Source organism: Equus przewalskii, chromosome 8, assembly GCF_037783145.1.
Source record: "Equus przewalskii isolate Varuska chromosome 8, EquPr2, whole genome shotgun sequence".
In the NCBI taxonomy this organism is placed as follows: Eukaryota; Metazoa; Chordata; class Mammalia; order Perissodactyla; family Equidae; genus Equus; species Equus przewalskii.
The window spans coordinates 47404432-47430703 of record NC_091838.1 but is presented as its reverse complement, the minus strand read 5'-3'; the positions used below and the strand labels follow the sequence as shown (position 1 = coordinate 47430703).

Sequence of the window (26272 nt, the reverse complement as noted above, 5' to 3'; positions counted from 1 at the left end):
GATTAGTGCACCTATATGTGTGTGCCTTTAAAAAATGTTCAAACAAGATATTATTTGTTTAGAAAAATTAATGATATGGCTAAGATATAGGAATTTTACTTTTATGTGTCAGAGTATTTGGATACAGACCAGTTAAAAACTTGGGTGATAGTTTTGGGTGCTCACTTGTGGAAGTAGTTGATATTCAGTCATATTTCAATGATTACCTCTCCTGTCCAGGCCTCCAAATTTATAGTAGTTGTACCGCAGAATGCATGTATAATCTTGGTAATGTGAGAGATTATGGTCATTTGAAATAGCTGTGGCAAATACTCAGTTATATGTTTCATTTCTTCCCCATCAATGGATGACTTTCTGCCTATTCCTCTCCATCAATCTGATGTAAAGCATATGTATCAGTTTAGGGAGAGGCAATGGCAACTGAGGTGGCCATGGTAGCTGGAAGAATAGTAGTATTACAATTCAAGTATTACCTGGGGCCCTCCATAACCAGTGACTTTTTTTTTTCAACTGTCTGATCTTGTTCCCTTTGAGTGATTTGTGAAGTTAGAGTAATAAAAAAAGACCAGATTAACAGTTGAAGAAATACCTTTTCTTTAACAATTAGTACTGCCAAAGTTGTTAAATAAGCAATCACTGGGCATAAATTGCATTTTTTCCTTAGCTGCTTCATTCTCATAACCTTTGGTATATAAAATGGGACTTTGTAGTGTTACGCATAATAATATTTATTTGGCACTTAGTACATCCAGTGAAGGATTGATTGTTCTTGTGTTTGTTTAATCAAAATGACAGATATATTAAATACATTAATAGGAGAAATTGATTAAAAAAATCTCTTGTGCTGTAGATGATAATCATTTGCTGCATGTCATGTTCCAAATTTTTAATCTTAGTGTCACATTTGAAGTTAAATCCTCTTAATCAGTCTCCCTGTGGACTCATATTGGCTTTTATGAAACTATGTTTTTCCCTTAACCATTTATAAGATGATAATCTATCAATATAAATTCTGGCATATATTTAGTATTTTAATAAGAATTCTTTCATATGGTGAATCAATATGAAACATTGATGTAGATCAAGTCATATTTTTAATGTACATTTTTAGGCTTAAATTTACTTTCCAAAATCTTTAAAACAAGTTTTTCTTATTAATTGCTATATGCAAAAAATGTTAATCTTGTGGAATATATACAATATAAGGACTGATCTTTTTGTTATAGTGTTTGGAAAGTGAGCAGAAACTGGCGCGAAATTGTTGTTCAAGATAAAAAAGCAAATCAGAGGAGGAAATTTTATATCACAAAACTGAAAATGGATTCTGAGGTAATGTATATAATACTTTTCTAAAATGGATTTGTATAAATATCTGATGATCCCATATTGCTGGCCAACTTAATTTAGTTTTCCTGATTTCTTTTAACCTTTTCCATTTAGCAAACATTCACTCATAAACTCTTTACTTTTCCCAAACTCCATTTCCTTCCAGTCCATAAGTGGAGTAGACTACCTAGCATCAAGAACATCTTGTTGAGTTTTGTTGCTGTTTAAGTGTATGTACTGTTAGCAGTATTTGAATACCAGTGATGTGCTGGATCCCATTCAGAATTAGATATCCTTATAGCACTTTCTATCCTGTCTTTTGAGTAGATATTACTGTCACTTGCTCAGATTATGATGATGAACATTTCTGACATGGTCCCTGCTCTCTTGGAGTTCATACCCTGTGTGTGATAACAGGTTAACAGGTGATTAAAATACAGGTGTGTTAAGAGAAGCCCAGAGTTAGTTCTATTGGAACATTTAAAAGGAGTGTTTAATACTTGGGAATCAAGGGAAGGCTTCTCAGAAAAAGTGCATCTTACTGAGACCTGAATCATGAGTTAGCAGTTAGCCAGATGAAGACGGGGAAAAGCGTTTCAGCAGAGGGAATAACATATATGAAGCCCTGGAGGCTAGTGAGCATGGCAGATTAGTACTAGTACTAGTAGAGCATCATAAACCTGTACTCTTTTGAAGATTTGAGGTCCAGCTTTGAAGTTACAGGAAAAGTCCTACAGAAGCAGATTCGTTCTTCCTAGGGACGTACTTTGTATAATAGGCATCTGATGACTCTGGCCCCCCTATTTATTGTATATTTAACTTTAGACCTTTCTTAGACATTAATACCAAAAGAAACTCTGAGAGTTTACTCCCTTATTCTTGGTCTAGTGAAAAGTATTTAATAACATCTTATAAGTAAATTTCTAAGTTGAGTAAATATAATAATTGACATGAAGCATGGCATAAACAAATATGAATACCTAAATACAGATTTGTGGGTTTCTCATTACAATGAAATATGAGCGACTGATGTTAACTAAAATGTTGACTTTCTACTTTACTTTTAAGAAAAGTTTTACCTTTTCACTTGTGATGTTTCCTTACGAGTTACTCACAGCTCCTGGCTACTTACTGCTGCAGCTGCTGGCTCTGGGAGCTTATAATCCTGAAGATATTAGTTGCCTTCTTAACATTTCTTTTTAGAGTGCTTCCTTACATGCTAAGGACTTAAAAAACAGTTTTTTAAGCAAGCACCTATTAATATTAAACTTTTAGCTCCATGTACTCCTTACATCCTATAAGGAAGAAACAGGTGGTTGTGTTTGGCAACACCAGGTAATTCTAGATAAACTATTCTATCTTCTAGGCTGGCTACCACTTTTTTTCCTTCTAATTTGGTTTCTTAAAGGACTACACTTTTTTTCCTTACTTGAACTCTTTTTCTTATTTTGATTTGCTTTTTAAATTTTTTTTCAAAGAAGAACAAGTACATGGTTAAAAAAGTCAAATTGGACAATAAGGCTTATAACAAAACATGCATTCTCCTGCCCTGTCACTTCCTACTCTGGATTCTTCCCCATCAAGGCAATCACTTTCAACTCTTCAGCTGCTCCTTCTGATATGTACCTCTCCATTTCTAAATAGCATGCCTTTACTGCTATTTCTTTGCTTTCTTTCAACAAATTTAGAGATTGTTTGTTCTCTAACCTCTTACCACTACTACCGCTACCTGTCTACCCACCTGTCTCTCTGAATTCCTTTTTCCCTTTCTCCTCTTACCGTCCTTTGAAAGTGAATCTGAATTAGGTGCTGACATTATTAAGACTGTACTGAGATTGTTATGACTCTTGACAGCTGTAACGTGCAGTACAGTATGATTACACCTTTTTTCTTATATAACTTTTTTTTCCCCAGAGTTAATAATTGCCCAGTTTCTTTCTTTTTTGCTTAGTGTTTCTCTATAGAGATCCTTGATTCATCTCCCATTATCCACCAGAGCTGGAAACCTCCTCTGTGTAAGTCCAGACAAATCAGGTATTCTACCTGTTCCTTCTTTTCTCCGAGACGTCCTTCCTGGTGCCATTTGCCTTCCTATTCTGATGTGGACTGGTTGCTTTCTACCTGATTATCCTAGTGTATGTCATTAACCAAAACAGAAAAACTATAAAACAAAGTTTTTTAATGGTTTTCCTCACACTTGTATAGCATCACTGACAGCTCCTTAAGTGTGAAAATTAGAAGGCACAGATCGGCTACATGTAATAGGATCTCAATTTTTTCTATTTGCTGTGCAGCAGTGAGAATGAGCATTAGCATTAGGATACCATATCTTTTCCATTGAATTTCTTAATTTACTGTATTCTTCAGTGTTTTGTTATAATCATGGAAATGAACAACCATAAGGTGACTCCACTCTCACATTTAAATATTTTCTGGTAACATGATGGTGACTATGTTTTGAAAAATTTTGGCATTCATAAACATATGCCTTTGTTGACTGCTTTGCCTCCTATTGTTAAGAGATATTAGCACACATTTTAAGCCCCAGGAAGACAAGGATTAGACTGTTTTATTCACTTGGCACCTTCAGGTGTTCTATAAATATTTGTTAAATGAACAAATGTTTCTTCTGTGGCTGAAATTTGCTTCAAAATATCCCTATTTGTTTTTTTTCTGCATGCGCAGTCACTGTGTTTACCAACTGCCTTGAAATCCATTGAAATTTTAGTATGCTCTTTTGCCATGTGCATGGCCTAGGCTGCAAATAATTTATACAAATGTAATATAAGAGAGTATTGAGTCCTATATGAAACTGTAATACAGTTCAACTGTATTCATTCTAATTTCTGAAAACTAATATTCATTCATTATACTTATGCATATGTTGTTAAACTGTTAATCACATAATTTTTCATGACCAGCTATCCTCATTTCCTATACTTATCCTACTATAATTTCTCATGTTTTAGCTCTCCCCGCTGTTAGGAGCCAATTGTGGCAAAAGGAGACTATCAAGGAAGAGGAATCAAAATCATAGTTGGACACATGAGAAAGTTCACATTTTATTTTGATAATTGGTTAAGAATGCCAATTTGCTAAAAAAAAAAAAAAAAGCCTTACTATTTTTTTTTTCTCTTACCAACCTTAACAAAATACAAAGCTATAAGGATTAGTATTGAAGATAATACTTGGCTGAATATTTGAGTAATGTGGAAATCCAGTTCAGATACGAGATTTTTTTTCTCCTTTGAAAATATCAAAGCTGTTCAAAACTTAACTGTAAAAATGAGTCAAATATTTACAAGTATTGCAAAAACCAGTCGAACAAATTGGGTTTCATGGTCTACCCAGAACCATTATTCTTCTGACGTGTGGCTAAGGTGAGAAACGTTCAAGGAATTCCATGATACCCCATAGCAAACTTTGAAAAGATTCACCTCACGGCAGCCTGGTGGCGTAGTGGTTAACTTCCCACGCTCCACTTCAGGTGCGGACCTACACACCACTCATCAAGTCATGTTGTGGTGGCATCCCCATAGAAAATAGAAGAAAATTGGCACAGAAGTTAGCTCAGGGACAATCTCTTCTTAGACCTTGGCTTAAAACAGGGGTTAGCAAACTCCAGTCTATGGGCCAAATCCTGTCCATCACCTGTGTTTTTAAAGTAAGTTTTATTGGAAAACAGCCCTGCTCTTTTATTTATGTATTTCTACAGCTGCTTTTGCTAAAACAGCAGTTGAATAACTGCGACTATCTGGCCTGCAAAGTGTAAAGTATATACTATCTGGCCCTTTTTGGGAAAAGTTTGCCTACTCATGCAAATAACCAATCGTACAAACTTAAAGCTAGCATTTATTGTTTTAATTTTTTCTTTTTATGTTTCCTTAACTTTTAAATGTTAGATGAGAGAACATTTTTTTTCTAAAAAGGAATGGTTTAGGGAGAAAATTCTAGTGGTGTGAAACCACTTCCAAATATTTAAATCACACATGTGCATCAGAAAGCCGTCCTGGAACTCTTGATATCCTGGTATTGACCCCTCTTGTCTTTTACCACAGGGGGCTATATTAAATGTTGAGGATGCTGCCACTCGGCTCCATGTTTTAAATCGATCAGCTTTAAGATCTGTACAAGCTCAGGCTAGGACACCAGGTTCTCAGAAAGAACAAGTTTCAACATTTTCTCCTTGGGGAGAAGTTTTGACACCTATAGCAAGCTCTTCTATTACTCATTTAAGTAGTAAACAGGAAGAATATGTTAAGGTGAGTATTTATCATAAGTTATTAGAAATAAATATTTACAGAGTTTGAAATAAAGCAATTTCTCTATATGAAACTGGAAGATTTAGTGTGTATGCTTTCACTGCAGGTTGCCAAAACACTTTTTATTGATGAAGCATTAAAACCTTGCCCAAGGTGCCAATCCCCTGCTAAGTACCAGCCATATAAGAAAAGGGGACTGTGTAGCCGCACAGCCTGTGGTTTTGACTTTTGTGTGTTATGTTTGTGTGCTTATCATGGGTCTGAAGAGTGTAGTAGAGGAACAGCAAAGCCAAGAAATAGAAAAGATGCTCTTCCAGGAAGTGCCCAGAGTAAGCGGAATTTAAAACGCCTCTAAAGAGACTTTAAATATACAAGAAGCATTCCCCCTAAGCAACGTTTTGTCTGACTTAAAATTATGAATATTTTGAAAGCATGCAAATTTTCCCATTAATGAAAGATGATGATTTATTTCCTATTTTGTATATATATTATAATCCATGTCATTTTATGTTTTCTTTAAAGTGGTGAGTTTTGAAAAAATTTTATTTTACTATGTCACTTTTACCCATTTTAATAACTATGTTTTAAATAAAGAATTTTCCATGTTATCATATATATGTATTTAACTGTTTCGTGTAACATTTAAAAATTGTGCATTTCATCACTATGTGTTGAAATGTTCTTCAGTCACTTCTTAAAAATAGTTTTCCAAATAATATTACAAATTTTGAACTTGAGACAGATGGCCTTATAGATTTGCAAAATGAATATTTGATTGAAATGAAATATAAATAAAATGTTTTCAGAAGTTCTATTGAATTTACTCCATAATTTCAACCTTTATCTTAATTTAATGAGTGTCATTTTTGGGCAGACTTCTGGTTAAATAAAATTTACTTAATATTGATAACTAAGGATGTAAAAAGTAACTTATTAGACATATGTGGTTATTTACAATGGGAGTCTTAGTTAATAAACCCTCCTAAGTCACGCATTTCATGTAAGTACTTCTTAAAAGTCCAGACTTATAGTCACAGATTTCATTTGTTTAGTCTAGCTTGGGTAGCAATATTGTGACATATTTGGGCTGGTTGAGAAAGGTGGTTTTTTTAAATAAAATTTACTAAATTGTTTATAATGTACCTCTTTCCAAAAATGATTTGAGGTTGCATGTTCCATTTATAGAAGAGCAACAAGAAAGAGAGAAGTTCTATTGTTGAACAAATTACTAAAACCAGGGGAAAATTTGAAGATAGTTTCATAATTTCTTTGTGTTTAGGTAACTGATGTGTGCATATGTCTGTGTACACACTATACACATAGATTTAAAATGTCACTCTTCTTATATATTATTTTAATAAGACAATTTTAAAGTGTGGATTAGATGTAGATATATTTAGAAAAATTTCCCTTAAATTTTAGTTTGTCATTTAACTCACTAAAAAATTTTGATTAACTGCTACGTATTAAATTTTACCCGTATCCTTTGTAATTCCATAAAGAATTTTTGGAGCCTAAATATAAATGAGTAAATTGTTAGTTATATTTAATAAGTTACACAGTCCATAAATTTTATATCACATTTTCTGACTTATTTGATTCTAACCATGTTTAGTTCTTAATGTCTATTTAATTTCCTGAGATATCTTCCACATCAGGATCAATACGCTTATTAATTGTTCAATTAAGGCTTAACTTTTTTCCTCCATCAGAGAAGTTTCTCTGTCCTTAGGAAACTTATTCGCAGTCTTGATTTTCTTAATTTGTGAATTCAACTCTTTGATTTAATCCAAACTATTTGTCTTTGGCCTCCCTTCCTGTGGCTTAGATCAGATCATATCTTCTTCTGTCATGTGAACACCTTTGCTATTCTATGTTCTTGATTTCTGCCTGGCCTAAATGCCATTCCATAAGTGACTTTTTAGGTCTTAAAAATCACAGATTCAGTTCCATGATATGTTTTTTAAAAATGAAATGCGAGATTGTCTATTCTATATAATTTTAAATGTTTACATTTCCTGATATTATGAAATTTTATTATTTTATTACAGAATAATGGAAAAGGAAAGATAAGCATTTCTTTTACCTTTTTACACATGAAATTGTCAGTAGTGCAAATGTAGGAATCTGGAATCCTATTTCCAGTCCATTATGAGGCACGTTGTCATTGTCATGTGTATTGCAGTCAGAATGCCTTCGCAGTGTGATCACATTTGTCATCTTGTGGTTACCCACTCTATTAGGATGTAATATTTTAGTTCACTCTGGTGGTGAAGAAGTAAATTTTACCACATTTGGTTTTAGAAATCAATAAGCTATGTGTATTCCTTTCTACTGCAGGTACAGTTAACAATGGAAATTCGAATCTTTTATATCTCTGTTTTTAATTGGGATTTGAGTATTATGATCAAGCAGTTGTGAATGAAATAGTATAAGGACTTAATACCTTATATTTTAATGATTTTATAATAAAACTTTCTGAAGAAAAAAGATCAGAGTAGAAATTCAAAAGGAAAGCTTCTTAGTGATAGGTTTTATATTTGTGATGAGGTCAAGAGGTATGTAGGTTAACTGGAAGAAAATCATACAGTATTCATGAACAACTTTATTAAACCAAAGTTCCAGCTATCCAGAAAATAACCAACATTGTCCTAATTATTGTAAATTATTGTGTAGTATAGTAAGTGACTGGAGCAGTTACTCTAGCTATCTTCTCCCATAGCATCCTGTACTTACTCTGTCATGGCACTTAGTTCACTTTATTTATATTGCTTGTTTAATTTTCTTTCCCTATAAGACTGTAAGCTCTGCGAAGGCCTGGAGTATATCATGTTTGATTAGATACTGTTGGATCCCAGCACCTAGCCTAATGCCAGGCAAGTAGAAGGTGCTCAATAAATATTTATTAAATGAATAGATTTTTTTAGTGCTACTAGTAATTTTTATCCAAGTAAACCATTATAATTCTATCCTAATAATTTGTTAGTTTCTTAATATTTGATTTCAGTGATTAATGTTTCATTATACAAAAAAGTAGGATCTAAAGGATTGCTTAACTTGCTTTTAACATGTAATCAGTGGATTTGTTTGGTTTACTCATTCTCTTAGTTGATTTCTGTTACAACTAGATAAAGTGTAATGGAAGGAGCACTAGGCTAGGAGTCAAAAGCCTGGGTTGGTATCTTGAACTGCTTACCAGCTGTGTCCTTATGCAAGTCACTTATTGATTCTGAGCCTATTTTACCTATAATTAAGAGAAATTCAAAGAGATGATGTATCGTGAAATCACTCTTGAAACCTTGTTACACCAATCTGTGTTACTACATATTTGGCTGAATGTGAATAGAATAAAACAAAATAGCATTTGTGGGGATAGAAAATATGACCTTGATATATCATTAGCATTATGCTGAATGAAACTATAAAGTCAACTTCTAACTTGCTTGTAAAAAAATGTCTGGTTGAAAAAAAAATTCAACCAACCATGAATTGAGCATTTGCTATGTATAAGCACTGTTCTAAATCCTTTACATGTGTTAACTCATTTATTCTTCACGGTGACTCTATGAGGCAGTTATTATCTTATTCCTTTTATATGTCAGGAAACCAAAAATCAGGTTAGATAATCTGAGATCATACAGACAGCAAGTGAGGGGAGCCAGGATTCTAGCAGAGGTAGTCTGCTACTTGTACATGACAAAACTCTTTGCAGAACCCCTGTTGATAAATTCAATGTGCATATAATTACCGTGTCTTAAATGGGAGATTGTTTTGCCATTTAAGAAAAACCTATTGGTATACCAGGAAAAAAATAATTCTAATTTAGAACAATTCTGCCTGAACAGAGTAGTTCTTTAGCTCATGAGTGGTTTAAACAACTTTATCATTTGGAAAACTAAATGAGTTTCATGAATATGCTATAATCTGAGAGCTCAGTTCAAGAGAAAGGCCACTGCTCCAGTCCCAAGGTCTTTATAATCTAAAGACACAAGGCATGAAAACAAAAATAAGTATTATCACATTCCGGTAATTACTACACTCTTACAGGTTCTTATTATGGGGTGAGAGAAAGTAATAAGAAAAAGTTTACCAACACTTATTGATGAGTCTGCTCTGTGTTCCCAAGAAGAGTCTAAAAAAGAGAGATGATTAAATTTGGCATTTTATTTTTATATTTTGTTTCACTTTTTAGTAAGGACATAAGAATGAATGTTGATTCTGGGGAAAGCCAATAAATGCTTTACCTTCTACTGATTTGAGATAAGAACTTCTCTTTCTTTTCCCCCTGTGGTCTGCCCCTTTGACATCCTTGCTAACTAATGGGCCAGGAATATTTTTTCTATTTGACTTCCACTTGTTTCCATGAAGGACAGGTATTTCCTATTTCTGACTTCCTAGTTTGGAAAAAAAATGGTCAGAAACTTGCGATAAGTAATATAAAGAGAGACAACAGTTTAAGAGTTCTCTGATCATTTTATACTAGCGTTTCTATGGGCACAAATATGGATATTTAAATTTGTTCCAGCTGTTTAAATACTTAATAAAGCCATATTATAGGTTTCTTAGCAATAATTTAAAGGTAGAACTGCTGTTGAGAAAACATTTTTGATACTTACTTAGCACTGTGTAAAGCTAAATTTTTCCATTACCTTTGCTTAATTTATGACAAAAAGCAAAATTGTTGCCAATTTATGACACAAGAATTTACTGAACATTTTCAACATTTTATCTTTTATGTTCCTTGTTTGCATTAAGTTATTTATATGGCCTTATTTTAAATTGTGTCTCTTAAAAATAGTGTAACATCTATAGCAAATGTTTTCAATGTAAAAGAGAGAAATAGTCCTTATGTTTCTGTGTGGAGGAGGGTAATATTTCAAAGCTCACACTAAACCTTCCACAAGGGGGCACCAAAGACTCACTTATAGTGATTTTGGCTATTCTTCAAAAAAATAAGTCTAGGGTTTTTTTTGTGGAAGATTAGCCCTGTGCTAACTACTGCCAGTCTTCCTCTTTTTGCTGAGGAAGGCTGGCCCTGAGCTAACATCCATGGTCATCTTCCTCTACTTTACATGTGGGATGCCTGCCACAGCATGGCGTGCGAGCGAAGCAGTGCCATGTCCGCACCCTGGATCCGAACAGGGGAACCACAGGTCGCCGAGAAGCGGAATGTGTGAACTTAACCGCTGCACCACTGGGCGGCCCCTAAATTTAGTTTTTATATGTTTAATATTGATGTACTATGATATTGCCAGATAGGGGAAATGTTCCTTGACTTAATTTTTAAAGTATATATAGAATAAATTTTCGTAATAGTTATTACTCGGAGTTGCTAATTAAAATATTTTAGCTGACTTGCAAGAGTGCACTATTTTCTGGGGTGACTTTTGACAGAACACCTTGTTGGTGGCCAGGTCTGTGCCTTGGCCATCTGCCCTCCTGGCTCCCTCATCACCAAGAGTGGAGCCAGAGGAATGGAAGGAGCACGAGTGGTGGAAACATGGAGGTGAGTGCTGGTTATGAATGGTGGTGGTACGCTACCAATTATTTCCCTCTGGTATTCTCATTTCTGCAGAAAGATGGTACTTAGTTCAGGTCTCAATCACATCCTGCCTAGATTCTGTAAATACCTCCTAACGGGTCTCTTTGCTTTTACTTTCTCCCATCTGAATCTGTCCTAAATATCTATTGCCAGATTATTTGTACCAAAATGTGGCTCCAGTTACGTTGCTTCCTATTAAAAATGTAGCAGAATTTAGATCTCTTAATGGTCCTAACTTTCTAGCAATCTCTCCCACCATTCCATTCTGTACACTTTGTTCCAGCCAAACTAGCCTCCTTACTGTTTTCTAAACTTGCCCTGTGCTTTCTCCCACTTCCTTTCTCTCGTGCCATACTAAATCCCATCAAATCCAGCTAATCCTTAAATTCTTTCCATGAATCATTTGCTGATCTCTCCAACAAGATGAAATTTATACCTTCTTTGAATCTAGTGTCTATTTATACCTTTCTTGTGGTATTTCTGGCATGTCTTATTTGTATTAAATTCTTTACTTGTCTTCTGCCATTAGCAAGTTCCTTAAGAGCAGAACTGTTTTACTCACCTCTCTCCCTCCTTTAGTAGAGTGTCTTATGCATGATGGATAATGCAGCAAGTATTAATTGAATTGCTGAATTAATGATTGTCATCTGATATGACAATGAATCATAATGGTATGAATATGATAATGATATGTTGAATGAGAATGAAAATATGTATCTATGTATATGTGTATGTACACACACACATATGTTAGGTGTTTAGGGGCAGAGGATATTGGCCTTTAGAGGTGAAATATGCATCACTTGATGATTAAGTGGTATATAATTACATGCAGAAAATAAACAATATGACATTCAAATTTTTATGTGCTAGGGTGGCAAAGATATTTACATTTTTTTGTGTTGGCATTCAAAAGAGGGAAATAAATGTTTAAGACATAGTACTTATATTAAAGGAAGAAATGTAATTTTCTTTTTTTTTCCCAGCTTTATTGAGATATTATTCACATATAACTTTTTTCTGTAAGTTTAAGTTGTACTATGTGTTGATTTGATACACTTTTATATATTGCAAAATGATTACCACCAAAGAATTAGCTAATACCTCCATCCCATCACATAATTACTGTGTCTTTTTTTTTGTGCTGAGAACATTTAAGATCTACTGTCTTAGCAACTTTCAAGTATATAATACAGGAGTATGAGCTATAATCACCATGCTGTACATTAGGTCCCCAGAACTTGTTAATCTTATAACTGATGTAGTTTTGTTTCTTGAATGTTTTCATGCCTTTCGGCAAATATCAATGGCTTGAAGCGTAATTGAGTGTCACCTGATAAAAGCTGAATAATCATATATTTAAAATAAATATTTTAATTATAATAAAGTCAGGGGTTAAGAACAAACAAATTATGATCTGGGTGATCTTACTGAAGTACAAATCTGAGTGTGTCTCATTAGTTTAAAATCTTCATTGAGTTGCTGAATTAATAATTATTGGTTGTTATATGATACAAATTTTATCCAAATCTCAACTTTACTTTTTCTTCTGATATCATAGGCAACTTCAAATATAGTTATTTGCTTTTGAGAGAGCTAACATTGAAACACCACCCCCTTCATCCTCCCTTTGCTCCCACCCTCCAGGTACTCGGAGTCTGCCAATGCTACATTCTCCCTCAGAATGTCATTCTCTCCCTTCCCTATGGCCTCACTCCTACTTGCCTTTTGTGTGTGTGTGTGTGAGGAAGATTGGCCCTGAGCTAAAATCTGTGCCAATCTTTCTCTGTTTTATGTGGGATGCTGCCAAGTGTGGCTTGACAGCGGTGCTAGGTCTGCGCCCGGGATCTGAACTTGCAGACCCGGGGCTGCTGAAGCACAGCACGTGAACTTAACCACTAAGCCACTGGGCCGGCCCCCCTACTTGCCTTTTAAGATTCTGCTGAGTAGACACCCGGACTGATCACCTTCTTCTACCCGTAGCTGCTTATGTCACTCTCCAGAGCCCCTTTGTCTCTGTATCATCACAGCATTTATCAGAACTTTTGTTTTCCTCATTAGGCAGTGAAATCCTCTGACCTGTGGCTGGCCCCAGTTCTTAGTCTAGTGCCTAAACACTAAACAGAAGTTCAGTGTTTGGCAAATGTCTTCCCAGTCACCTCTGCTATGCCCAGCTTGGGTCAGGTATACATGGGGTGCAATGGGAGCAGAGAGGAAACTCCTCAGTCAAACAGTTCTTCTGTATCATTGTTAAAAATAAAGAGGTGTCAAGGCTGCTGACATGAAAGGCCTTTTTTCTTATTCTCTGCTGCCAGGGAAGTCTACACTGATGTCTCTCTCCTTATATACTGATACAGAGGATAATTTGCGCTCATTTTCAAGCTACTTTGTAAATGCTCTTGAATTATTTCATGAGGAGTGTAAATATCCCAAGAGCAGGGACTGCCCTTTCTTACCTCTCTCTAGTGCTCCAGTGTCTACTACTGTAATCATATAGAGACCTAGTAAATGTTGACTAAAAGGGCTGTGGAATCCTGAGACAGTGACCCCAATTTAAAATATTTATGGATCTTTATTGTTGGTGGCTAATATTTAATTTGGCCAGGAAGTGAACTATGTGTCTTAGACATTATCTCATTATATTAAGAGCAATGCTATGAGGATGATACCAATATTATTTGCATTTTTTCCAATATGAGACTTAGAGGACCTTAAAAATGTGTTTGTCTCACACCAGTGAATTTAGGACTAGGGTTAAAGTAGTAACTGTTTGACTCCAGTCTTGGCTTTCTGCCCGCTCACACTAACATGAGTAGTGCCTTGTCCTGTGGCAGCAAAGCTTTGAACATACATTGACACATCATAATCAACCAAAGTCCATAGTTTATCTTAGGGTTCACTCTTGTTGTTATACATTCTATGAGTTTGGACAAATGTATAGTGACATACGTCCACCATTATAATATCATACTGAGTAGTATCACTGCCCTAAAAATCCTCTGTATTCAGCCTGTTCATCCCTCCCCCCATCCCAACTCCTGGCAACCAGTGATCTCTTTACTGTCTCCATAGTTTTGCCTTGTCCATGATGTCATATAGTTGGAATCATATAGTATATAACCCTTTTAGATTGGCTTTTCACTTAATAATATGCATTTAAGTTTCCTCCTTATCTTTTCCTAGCTTGATAGCTTTTTCTCTTTTTTAGTGCTGAATAATATTCCATTGTCTGAATGTACCACAGTTTATCCATTCATCCACTGAAGGGCATTTTAGTTGCTTCCAAGTTTTGGCAATTATGAATAAAGCTGCTATAAATATCCATGTGCAACTTTTTGTGTGGACATAAGTTTTCAACTCCTTTGGGTAAATACTAAGGAGTGTGATTGTTGGATTGCATGGTAAGAGTATATTTAGGTTTGTAAGAAACCATCAAACTGTCTTCCAAAGTAGCTGTGTCATTTTGCGTCCCCATAAGCAATGAATGAGATTCCCTGTTGCTCCACATCCTTGCCAGCATTTGGTGTTGTCAGTGTTCCAGATTTTGGCCATTTGAAAAGATGTGTAGTGGTATCTCATTGTTTTATAACTTTCAATAATATAATCTTTATTTCTTCATAAAATATAGCTCATTCACTTAACACATATTAATTGAACACTTACCAGGCTTTGTTCTAGGTGCTGGAGCTACAGGAGAGACCAACACAGGTCAAAAAATCCCTTAGAGCTCAAATTCATTTTTAAAAAAATGTAGGAGAGGAGAGGAAGCAAAACAGGAGAAGGAGGAGAAAAAGAAACACATTCTCTACTTGTAAAAATTGCAACATCTTAGAGCAATATTAGATTTTTACAACTTTAACTAGGGAAGGGTTAAAAATTGAATTATCTCATCAGTTTGTGCAAGAAACAAAGTAATGGCATGGAATATATTGACAATTGGAATAAATCTAAACCAGCACATCCAGATAGTAGTTATCTTGGATAAATTAAGAAAGTGACATGTGGCTGGTCCCGTGGCTGAGTGGTTAAGTTCATGCGCTCCGCTTCAGCGGCCCAGGGTTTCACCAGTTCAGATCCTGGGCATGGACATGGCAATGTTCATCAGGCCATGTTGAGGCGGCGTCCCACACACCACAACTGGAAGGACCCACAACTAAAATATACAACTATGTACGGGGGGGTTAGGGGAGAAAAAGGAAAAGAAAACCTGACTAATGAATGCATTAAACTAATTATGTTCCTTCAAAAAATTATGAACTGTTAGGAAATAGAAAAAATGTTGTTTTCTACTTAAATGTGATATGGATATGTGTAGCTGTTACCTAATATAGATAAGATATGTAATTTCACAAAAAGAAAAGATAATCATGATTATCAAAAAAAGAATGGAAATAAACAATATATAAATTTTATAACCTTGTTTCTGATCTCCTTGCCACAACTCCAGTTACTTTAGGGATTGGAGTGGGGGATGGTATCATCCATCATTAGATGTTGAGTTGCCATCCGGCTCCTAGGAAAAACATTCTACTTCATTGTCATGTCATTCTGATTCATCTATGTGTAAAAATTAAAAATATAGTTTAGCTATGTGGAAATAAATGAAAACAACCCAAATAAGAGCAAGTAAAGGCTATTTATTCAGAGCTTGCTATAGGAAGGAAATTGGCCACCATCGCTTGCATTTGGCACAGACTAAAGGGCAGGCAAGAGAACAGGAAAGCTGTATAGTGAAAAGCAGGGAAGACTTCAGGTATGGTCCGATGGGAGGTTGTTGGCATGGGGAAGCTGGAAGCGGGCTAATTAGAATTGAATGGGCATCCTATGTGATTGGTTTGGGAAGCGTATTTGGTTTTCTCTGGTTGGTCCTGAGTTGGAAGTGGGGACAAAAATTAGGGAAACTGCTGGTTACTGACCAAGTCCCGACCATTCTGGGCCTATTGCTGCAGAGGATGTGGATTGGCTTCCAAGTCTGGTTACTGCAGAGGTTATGAGTGAGAGTTCTATTGTTGTATATGGTCTGGCCATTGTCCATGTGAATCTTCAGACTCTCAGCCATATAAAATATTACCAACAAAAATTAAAATCACAATAGTGATATGAATTTGGCCTTTGGTGCTATTCCTGTTCACACTCAGAAAAGTTTAGAACTAGGCTTAAGTTGGACCCTACCACACAAAAACCAAGGAAGGACTGGTACTTTTAAATCATTAAACAGGTAGAATGCTTGAAATTTTGCTCTTGATTGTCAAGGAGGTATATACCCATATACATGCTAGCCGTTTCTCCAGCAGTACTTGGGAGAATCATTAAATAAGTGTCTGCTGTTTCTCACCCTGAGCAGGGTACATGGAGCAGCCCTAATGCAAATTAATCCTTGCAGTTTAGGTTAGCCCTTGTGACATTTGGTTTGGGGCTCATATTTGAAACCTGATTATTGTTCTTTGTCCACAGCAGCTTAACATGATATCACCTCTGTCCTATTCCATGGTTATGTTGGTTTCTCATTCTATCACCGTTTTGGTTGGTTTCCAGGCAGACTGTCTGAGATGCTCTCCAGGGCTCCCCAGATTGAATTGCAGGAATACTACAAAGTGTGTATTTAAGTAAGGCCATTCAAACACATCCTTCATATTTGCTAACAATAATGTTCAGAACCAGAAGAGAATAAATAGAAACTTAATTCCTTATAAATATATGTAGATATATTTCCCATTATTAACTTTTGGTTTTGAACTGCATTGGTTTTCAACAATGATATAGACTAGTTGTAGAAAAAGGCTTTTTTGGAAAAACTAGTTAGTTTGGAGGCAGAGACAGAATAAAATGTTTTAAAAGGAAAATCTAGTCATCAGGGAAATGCAAATTAAAACCACAAAGAGATAACCACTTTACACCCAGTAGAATGGCTGTAATAAAAAAGTTAGATGGTAACAAGTGTTAGTGAGGATGTGGGGAATTCAGAAGCCTCATCCACTTCTGGTGCTAATTAATATAAAATGGGTTAGCCAATTTGGAAAATAGTCTGGCAGTTCTTCAAAAAGTTAAGCATAGAGTTGCCAAACAATTAAACATAGGATTACCTTTTGACCCAGGAATTCCACTCCTAGGTATATAGCCAAGAGAAATGAAAACATATGTCCACACAAAAACTTGTACATGAATATTCATAGCCGTATTATTCATAATAGCCAAAAGTACAAACAACCCAAATGTCTATCAACTGATGAATGGATAAATCATGGTATATCCATACAATGGAATATTACTTAGTAATAAAAAAAGAATGAAGTACTGATTCATGCTACAACATGGATGAATCTTAAAAGCCTTATGCTAAGTGAAAGAAACCAGTCACAAAAGACCAACATGTGATGTGATTCCATCTTTGTGGAATGTTCAGAATAGGGAAATAGAGACAGAATGTAGCTTAGTGGTTGTTTAGGTAGGTGGGAGGTGGGAATAGGACATGATAGCTAAGTATGGAGTTTCTTTGAGGTGATAAAAATGTTCTAAAATTGATTCTGGTGATAGTAGCACAACTCTGAATCTACTAAAAACCATTGAACTATATACTTTAAAGAGGTGAATTATATGATGTATGAATTACATCTCAATAAAGTTGTTACCCCCAAAATAAAATCACCAAAACATTAGAATAGTTTATAATCCATGCATTTGGGTTCAAGTTACCATCTTTGTGGTTCTTGTGTTGTTTTTTAAATCTCATGAGATGATTTTTAGAGACAGCCTGCACGGCATGGTTGTTCAAGAGAAAGGCTTTGGATCAGACAGACCTGGATCAGCTTGTGGCTTCAACACTTTTAAGCTGTTTGTCTTTGAGCAAATTATCTCACCTCCGTAAGTCTCAGTTTCCTAAACTGTTGAGAATAATAATACCAATCTCTTAGGCTTATTACTAGAGGCTCATAGTAAGTGTGCACTAAGTGTTCGCCAATTTCAATTGGCCTTAATGTTCAATTATTGACTTTTTATTGGTATAGTTATCTTTTTTTTTAAAAGATTGGCACCTGAGCTAACAACTGTTGCCAATCATTTTTTTTTTCTTTCTGCTTTTTCTCCCAAAATCCCCCTGGTACATAGTTGTATATTTTAATTGTGGGTCCCTCTAGTTGTGGCACATGGGATGCCACCTCAGCATGGCCTGATGAGTGGTGCCATGTCTGCACCCAGGATCTGAACCAGTAAAACCCTGGGCCGCTGCAGCGGAGCGCGCAAACTTAACCACTTGGCCACGGGGCCGGCCCCAGTATAGTTATCTAAAACAGGGATAAATCTTTTCTGTGAGAAGGGCACAGTGCAGAATGATTGCAATGGAGAGAAGATATTTCAACAAATATGTACTGAGTGGTAGGCACTCAGCAGAGGGTCTGGAGTTGGGGGTGGGGGATAAGATAAAGTATATCTCCTTCAATCTCCGGTTTACTGTTTGGTGGGTGACAGTGAGGAGGGATGGTGCACCTCCCTGTACAAATTACTGTAATATTAATATAATTTTCAGATATGAGTTTGTACCAGGTATACAGGAGCAAGAGGAGAATCCAATGAATGGAATTCATGGGAAAGTATACTAAAGACACCCAAGCTGAGTATAGTAGTGAAGAATGAGAAAATTTTGCCTGATAAAGGCCAGAAGGGCCTTCCTAGTGGCAGAAACAGCACAAGCAAATGCCTAAAAAGACTATTTATATGTCGACTCTCAAATTTATATCTCCCAAATTCCAGGCCCCTTTATCAGTTGCAAACTGAAAATCTTCACTTGGATGGCTAATAGACTTAAACTCTCCCCACAGTGTGGTCCACTCACAGCTTTCGCCATCTCCGATGATGGCAACTCCATCCTTCCAGTTGTTCATGCCAAAATCCTTCAAGTTATCTCAACTACTTTGTTTCATTCCCACATCCAACTTGTCAGGAAATCTTGGCTCTACCTTTAAAACGTATGCAGAATCTGAGTCCTTCTCAAAACTGTCACTGTTGCCAGCCTGGTCTGAGCCACCATCAGCCGTTGCCTGCTTCTACTTGTGCCCATCTACATTATCTATACAGCACCTAGAGTGAACCTTTTCAAATTAAAATCATGACACTTCTCCCTTCAAGACTGCCTATGGTTGCATTTCACTCAAAATGAAAGCCCAAGTCCTTTACAAGGGCCGGCAAAGCCCTTCATGATGTCCTCTCACACCTCCTCTTATCTTTCGGTTTTTTTCCACTGCTCTCCCCTGACCTCCTTTGGCCCTCTGATTTTGTTTGGCCACGGTAGTAGTTTATTGTTTTATTTTTGTCTTTGCCTATGTAATATTGAAAAGGCAATAAATATACTAACTAGGCAGGTGTTACGGTTCCTTGCAATACAAGCACCCATTGTTTTACTCCTTGCTTGCTTAAGCATTTACATGACTGCAGGCCCCTGGCAAGCCTGGGAACAGCTTACAGTGTAGGAGGCAAATGTGGAGCCACTGAAGGTTTTAAGTAGGTTAGATTTGCAGTTAGATTATTTTGCTTTCAGCATGGAGAATGGATTTAAGGGGAACTCCACTGGAAGCAAAGATTGGAAGAGGAACAAGTTAGGAAGTTTCTAAACAGTCCAAATGGAAGCCTGTGCTAAGGCTGAGGTAGGTAGTGGGAGTGGAGAGAAGATTCCAGCTTGACTGAATATGGGATTTCTGGCTTGAGTTACTTGATGAACATGGGATTTATAGAGGAAGATGCAATTTGAAGATAAGGAATGGGGGAAATGTAGATTTCCTTTTAAACATTTTGCTTTGGAAAGAAGAGCCACTGCTGTGTACCAGCAAGCAATTGGATTTAGGATTCTTAGGCTCAGAGGGAGAGGTCTGGGCTGGAAATTTGAGTTGGCCATGACTTTTCTAAATTTTTTTTTTTCCTAATTAGAAGTATCATTTTTCTTTTTCCAAATCTCACTTTTCCCTTAAACTCTTCCATCATAACTTTTTCCGGAATACATACTACGGGAATCTTCAATTTATCGTTCTCTCGTCAACAGCCGCCTCGGGTAATTTTTAAAGCTTAAATATTTTGAAAATGCAGCAGTCCTAGTCGATTGGAGCAAAAGTGTGGGGGAAGATCTGGTTCCTAAAGCACATGAATATTGAACTCTTGATACAGGCATTTCATACAGCTGGGAATGAGCTCAAGAGCTGTGTGTTGAACGTCCTCCATCGATAGCAAGAAAACTCTTGAGGCCCGACTCTGCGTCTTCCGTTTCTTCCTCTCTTCTCAGGACCAGCTCGCCCGGCCCCTCCCGCACCGGCTTGCCGGCGGGGCTTTTCTCACTGTGGGGCGTCAAATTTCCCGGGCGGGCGCCGTCTTGCCGAGGGAGAACAGGCCTGAGCCGCGGTCACCACAGTAACGAGTCCGCGGCTAGTTCGGTCTTTAAGGGCGACGCGCGTCTCCGGGGCCCTCCCGGGTGGCCGCGCCGGGGTCGGGGCGCGCGTGGTCCCCCAGCCGTTGGCGGCGGCTCACGCCCCTGGCCCGGAGGAGGACAGGCTGGGGCGGCCCGCGTGTCCCTTCCTCGGCCCAGGGGCCCCGAAAGGCGCGTGACCGCGCTGGCCTCGGGCGCCGCGCCCAGGCCCGGGGCCGCCCGCTGGTCGCATTGTCGAAGCTCCATAGCAACTCGGGCGAGGCGGGGGCCACACAGGCCGGCGCAGCCCAGGCCCGCGCGCCGGCCGCGTCCGCGTCCCTCCCGGGGAGAGCCGGGCCCTGAGGACGGGCGCTGGGCCCGCGCGCATGGGGCCCTGACGGCCCGCGCGGGCGCCGGGCGCGGGCGACGGCGGCATGCCCCAGAGGCGGCTCACCACCGGTAGGGGGCGGGGGCGGGGACGGGGCCGGGGCCGGGGCCGGGGCGCGCGGCCCGCCGCTCCCGTCGACCGGGGCGAAGCCCGGCCGGACCGCGCACTGCCCCCGGACTGTGCTGCTCGCCCCGGCGTCCCCTCTACCAAGCGTTCGAAAAACTGGTCCCTCGGCTCTGTCGTAGCATTTTATTACGCATTTCACCCCCACCCCGCCCCCCCATTTATACTGCCTCCTTGGCACCGTCTTATTTTATCTTGCTTAATTCTGCGTTTTGCAGCAGGAATAATGGAGGCCTCCATCTTTTAAGGTTAAGTCCAGGGTCACAGTGAATTAGTGACCAAGCTGGATCCAGAGGCCTTTCCTCCCCACTTCCACCTTGAATTCCAACTTAAAATTCAATCCATGTGCAGAGAATGAAGAGAGGGCCAAAATTTTACTGAGCTTTCCCATGCATGAAGCAGGGTTGGATGCTGTCTCAAATTATTTCATTTACTTTAAAAGGAAATCAGATTTGAGTGAGATAATGTAATATTTTATCTTGTTTCAGAGCCACCAGCTATTACAGAGGAAGATTTTGTAAGTACAATTTAGAGGGCTACTTATTTTTTTCCTTGGCTTTTTAAAAATAGCAAATCATAGATGGTAGAAAAAAAGCTGTGTATTTTCTTTTCTCCTTTTTGCCAGATGAATATAATAGAAGCTTTGGCTTAGTAACAACGGTTCTGAGTACAAGACTTCTTTACATTCTTTAACAGGTACATTTTTAAGAAGGAGCCAAGTGAATTTTATGGTGGATTCTATTCACTGTTGAGGTTCTTTTACATAAACGACCTCGTTTAATGTCTCTAAACTCTGTGAGGGGTAGGTTTTATCTCCATGGTTTTATTGTGATGTGGCTGTGCAGTTCCTGTTTGCAGTAAACATTGGTAGATGGCATTGATTGATTGATAATAAGTGGTCAATTTTTAGTTTTAATACCTTTAAAAATGTACTAAATATTTTAAGGACAGACTTCTGGAGAGTTGAATAATAAGTCCTTTGTCAAGAACATTATAAACGTTGTCATTTAGGCGAGTGCTATGCTTTGGGTGGGTTCTATTGTAATTCCTACTGTGTATTTAAGGAACTTTCCCAAGGTTAAACAGCCAGACAGGAGGGAGCAGAGCCTAATTCCTACTGAGGTCTGAGTTTGATCCCAAGAGCTCTAACCACTTCTCTGTATTATTTACTTATGTCCTCCAGCACTTCTCTCTTGTTAGCTAATTATCCTATTTGCTTTTGGCTATTTATTCAACAAACTTGAGTGCCTCTATATTCGTAGTGTGGTGCTAGATGCTGAGGACAAGTCTCAAAAAGTTCGTGATCTAGCAGGGGCTTTGAGAGGAGAGAGCTAATGCTGCATCTGCTAGCAGCTTCCACTTTCATCCTTTAAGACCTCTTGTCCACTACTGAGAGAGAGACCAAGATAGAGGCATGAAGAGCATGTCAGAAACTCAATCCATCTTCTTGCTGCCTTGGTATAAATCTGTGTAGTGGCAAATTTCTTTAAACTGCTTCATGAACTTTTCTTCATTCTAGCAGGAGGTCAGCATTTCTGGAGCCACCTAATCTTCTCCATAGAGTTCCAGCATAAACTCTCTGAAGAGCACTCACCAACATGACACTTAAAATTTGAGCAGTTTACTAACCTCGTTAGGTCTTTGCAACTGTCTGGGAACTCATAACAGCCTGATATCGCCACACCTCTTTCTCTTGATGTCTTTGATGCCACTGTCTCCCAGTTCTCCCATCTTTCATTTTTATGTTCCTTTTTCTGGCTTCTCTTTTTCTTTGCCTGTGAAAGTGTTGACCTTTCAAGATTCTGTTCTACGGGCTTCCTCTGGGTGAGCTCTGCTCCTATGCTAGTTTCAGCTACCCTTATTTCACAGGGCTTCCAGATCTACACACCTCCAGCCCAGACACCTCTTCTGATGTCAGAACTCTATATCCATTGGGTTATTGGGCACCTTCATCATCTGGATGTCCCTGCATCACCTGAACAGTCTAAACTGAACTTATTCCCCCCCATTTTGTTTTTCTCCCTCTTTTTCTTAATTTGGTTCATGTTATGGCTAGCCATTCAGTCATGCAAGCCAGAACCCTCCTTCCTTTTTCTTCACCTTCTGTGTGCAGTCATTTCCCAAGTTCCTTTCACAGCCAGATCTTTTTCTCCATCCTCACAGCTACTGTCTTATTTCAGGCCCTCATCCCTGGGCCTGGACTTTGGCAGTAGTCCTAACTGATATCCCTGCCTCCAATATTCCCTCTGCCAGTTCCAATTTTTCTTTGCCTAAAGCATAAAGTGCAAACTCCTGTGCGTCAACTGTGCTGGATTACTTGCTATTGCTTTGCTCTGTCTACCTTGAGATTTTTCCTTCTTCCATCACTCCACCCTGGCTATCAGGTTGCTGTTAACTCTTTTAACAACTTACCATGTTACTCGATTGCTGAGCGCTTTTATTAATCCTACTATTTATTGAATGCTGACTATATGTTAGTATTTAACCTCAAAACAATCCTATTAGTTAGTTATTAACACCCACATTTCATAGATGAGGAAGTCACAGTTCACAAATCTTGTAACTGGTAGAGCCAGAATGTCAAACGCCTCCCTTTAGCTTTCAGAATCTTTTCTGTAACTTTTCAACCTTCTTTAACGTTACCTCCCAATGCTTTCAGTGTGATAAAGACAATGTTCATACTGTTTTTGGTTTGTAAAGTACTTCCACATGCCTTCTGCTCCAGCCAAACTGCCCCACTTGCCTCCTTGCCTCTGCTGTTGAGTTTTGTCTCACTTGCCCTCCCCCATCTATTTCACAATCTTGCACATTCTTCAAGGCCCAGCTCATCTCCTCCTTGAAATCTTTCCAACCTAAAATCATCCAGACTGCCTTTGAGTTCTGTGCAGCTTTCAGTTGAGACCAGTTCGTGGCCAAATCCTCAAATTCATATATTCACCAAGCATTATCTGTAGATTAAATAATTCATATATCTTGCACATATATTTCCCTCTGTTTTTCAAAAGTGTAAACATATTTTTTCTCATTAATATTCTCAGAAAAAACTGTGTGGCAGAGATCTCTAGTTCCCCAAAATACATTCTACTCTTTTCTGTGATACATACTAGACATATTGCTCTCCAGAATAAAGACTACATTTTCTAGCCTCCCTTGCAGCTAAATGGGGCCATGTAACCAAATTTTGATCAATGGAATGTAAACAGAGGTGTCAGGTCCTACTTCTGAAAAGCTGATATTTACAGAGAGTGACTGACTGACCCCTGGGTCACACAGCTAGTAAGTAGTTGAGCCACAATTAGAACCTGGGTCATTCTGATTCTAATACTTCTAAGTGGAGAGAACTATTATAACAGGAGAGAACATGCCCTTTTTCTTCTTTCCTGCTGGCTGGAATGAGGATGTGATGCTTGAGCTGAAGCAGTCATTTTGGATCATGAGGTAGAAGTGGCATCTTGAGGATGATGGAGTCACAAGATCAAAGGGACCTGGGCTCCTGATATTTGGGAAGCCACAATGCCAGTCCTGAACTGCTTATGATTACATGAGAAGAATAAACTTCTGTTTTATTTAAAGAGTGTTATTTTGGTTTTCCATCGTTGGCAGCAGAGCCATATACTAACATAAAGTGCTCCTATATTCAAAGGAACTATTTTTGTATTGTATTTTCTCAGTCAGTGGATCTAAAAAGTACAATGCTGTTGTGAACATATGCAAAATATTTTAACCTTTACATGGGATCTTCATACTCAAAGGAGAGACTAACTCATTTGGAATAAATCATTTGTTGTCAAGGACACATTGCCTTGTGTATATTTTAACTTTTCATATGTAAATTTTGCAATTTCTTCACAAAATTATGAACTCTTACAGGGCTGGTGCCATGTCGCAGTACACCTTAATATTACCTCGAGTTTGAAGTACAATGCCCAGAATATGCTATTAGATGGTTAATACATTTTGGTTGATGGATATTTTAATATATAATAATTAGTATAATTTGTTTCACTTAATTTTTTTGCAAAGCTTTATTTGATATATATTCTTTATTTCTTAGGCACCTCTCTCCTGGCATTTTTCTATTTTAGTGTCTTTATTAACTTTGTATTTAATTGGTTTTTGATAATTCTCTTAGGGAAAATATATACAAAAAACTTAATATATTCAGTTCTTTCATTAGTTCCTTTGGACAATGTATGAATACATTCTTGTAAATAATTCAAACAATAAAAGTGGTAAAGTGAATACTTCTTTTCATTACTTCCCTCAATTCCAGCTTCTCTTGTTTTCGTATTCCATAAAAACTGAAATATAAATCATAGCTAGAATAGTAGAGTTTAGACTGCTTTATGATACATTGAGATTTGATTATGTGTTAAGTATATGTTGAGAAAAGTTTAAAGTGAGAGTGACTCTTAAAATTCTTTTTAACTTTTAGATAGAAAATAAATTAATATTAAAGACTTAAGTACTTGACTCTTAAATCCAAAATAATCGAATTTTTTTCTTGTGCCTTAAAAATTGTTTGAAACTATGCTGGTAGATATGTCATGCCTCAAAAGTAGTCTTTGTGGAGTAACAATTTTGTACTATAATCCATTTTATTGAAGGTTTTCTTTTATTTAAAAACCCCACAGTTTCATTAACTTTCAAAGCAGATGCCATTTAAAAAAAAAAGATGCCATTTATTTTAGCGTTAAATTGAGAGACTGTAGTTTCAAGCACTATTTACTGTATTTTACTTGTGTGTTCAAATTCATATTCTGTTATTTGTATATGTTGAATGAAGTTGTAATAAACTCAGAGCATTTCCCAAGGGTGAGGATATTGTTATTATTCTAATGTAATATGCAAAAAGATCCATATTTCCAGTCCTGATGAACAAGACTATGTAATTACATGAAAATTAATGACTACTTGGTGTTTATTTTTTCAAATTGTAACTATGGTAAACTGTGCATCATTTGGGTTAGAGGAACTGTGAGCATGCCCTTGGGTTGATGTACTAGGTGGCATTATATGGAAATGGTGGAGGGCAGGAGCAGGTGGATGTAGGCACCTCTTCCACTTTCCCCATGTTGCCTTTCTTTCCTTAACAGAATACAGAGCTAGATGCCAGAATTGTTTTGAACAAGTCATTTGGAAACTGAGATGGATCACAGAGGTCCTTTGGAAAGTGTTAGGCTATTTGGAATTCTTTCATCTCTATGGAGTCCAATTCTCTGGTTGGAATCAAATTCTTTGATGCT

General features: G+C 37.5%; 1 protein-coding gene across 10 annotated transcripts in view; it reads left to right on the top strand.

Annotated features, from left to right (window-relative positions):
- The window catches only part of LOC103564643 (regulator of G-protein signaling 22-like), a 165397-nt gene that overhangs the window by 6128 nt on the left and 132997 nt on the right, over window positions 1–26272 (top strand). For 7 of the 10 annotated variants that reach the window (XM_070631857.1, XM_070631855.1, XM_070631854.1 and 4 more), the window contains exons 3-4: window positions 1227–1329; window positions 5385–5588. In XM_070631857.1, the coding sequence (XP_070487958.1) occupies window positions 1227–1329; window positions 5385–5588 (307 nt within the window). Of the gene's footprint in view, window positions 1–1226; window positions 1330–5384; window positions 5589–20803; window positions 20975–21514; window positions 21544–21651; window positions 21723–26272 lie in introns of those variants that run through there. The other 3 variants (XM_070631858.1, XM_070631856.1, XM_070631859.1) reach the window with 3 other exon arrangements.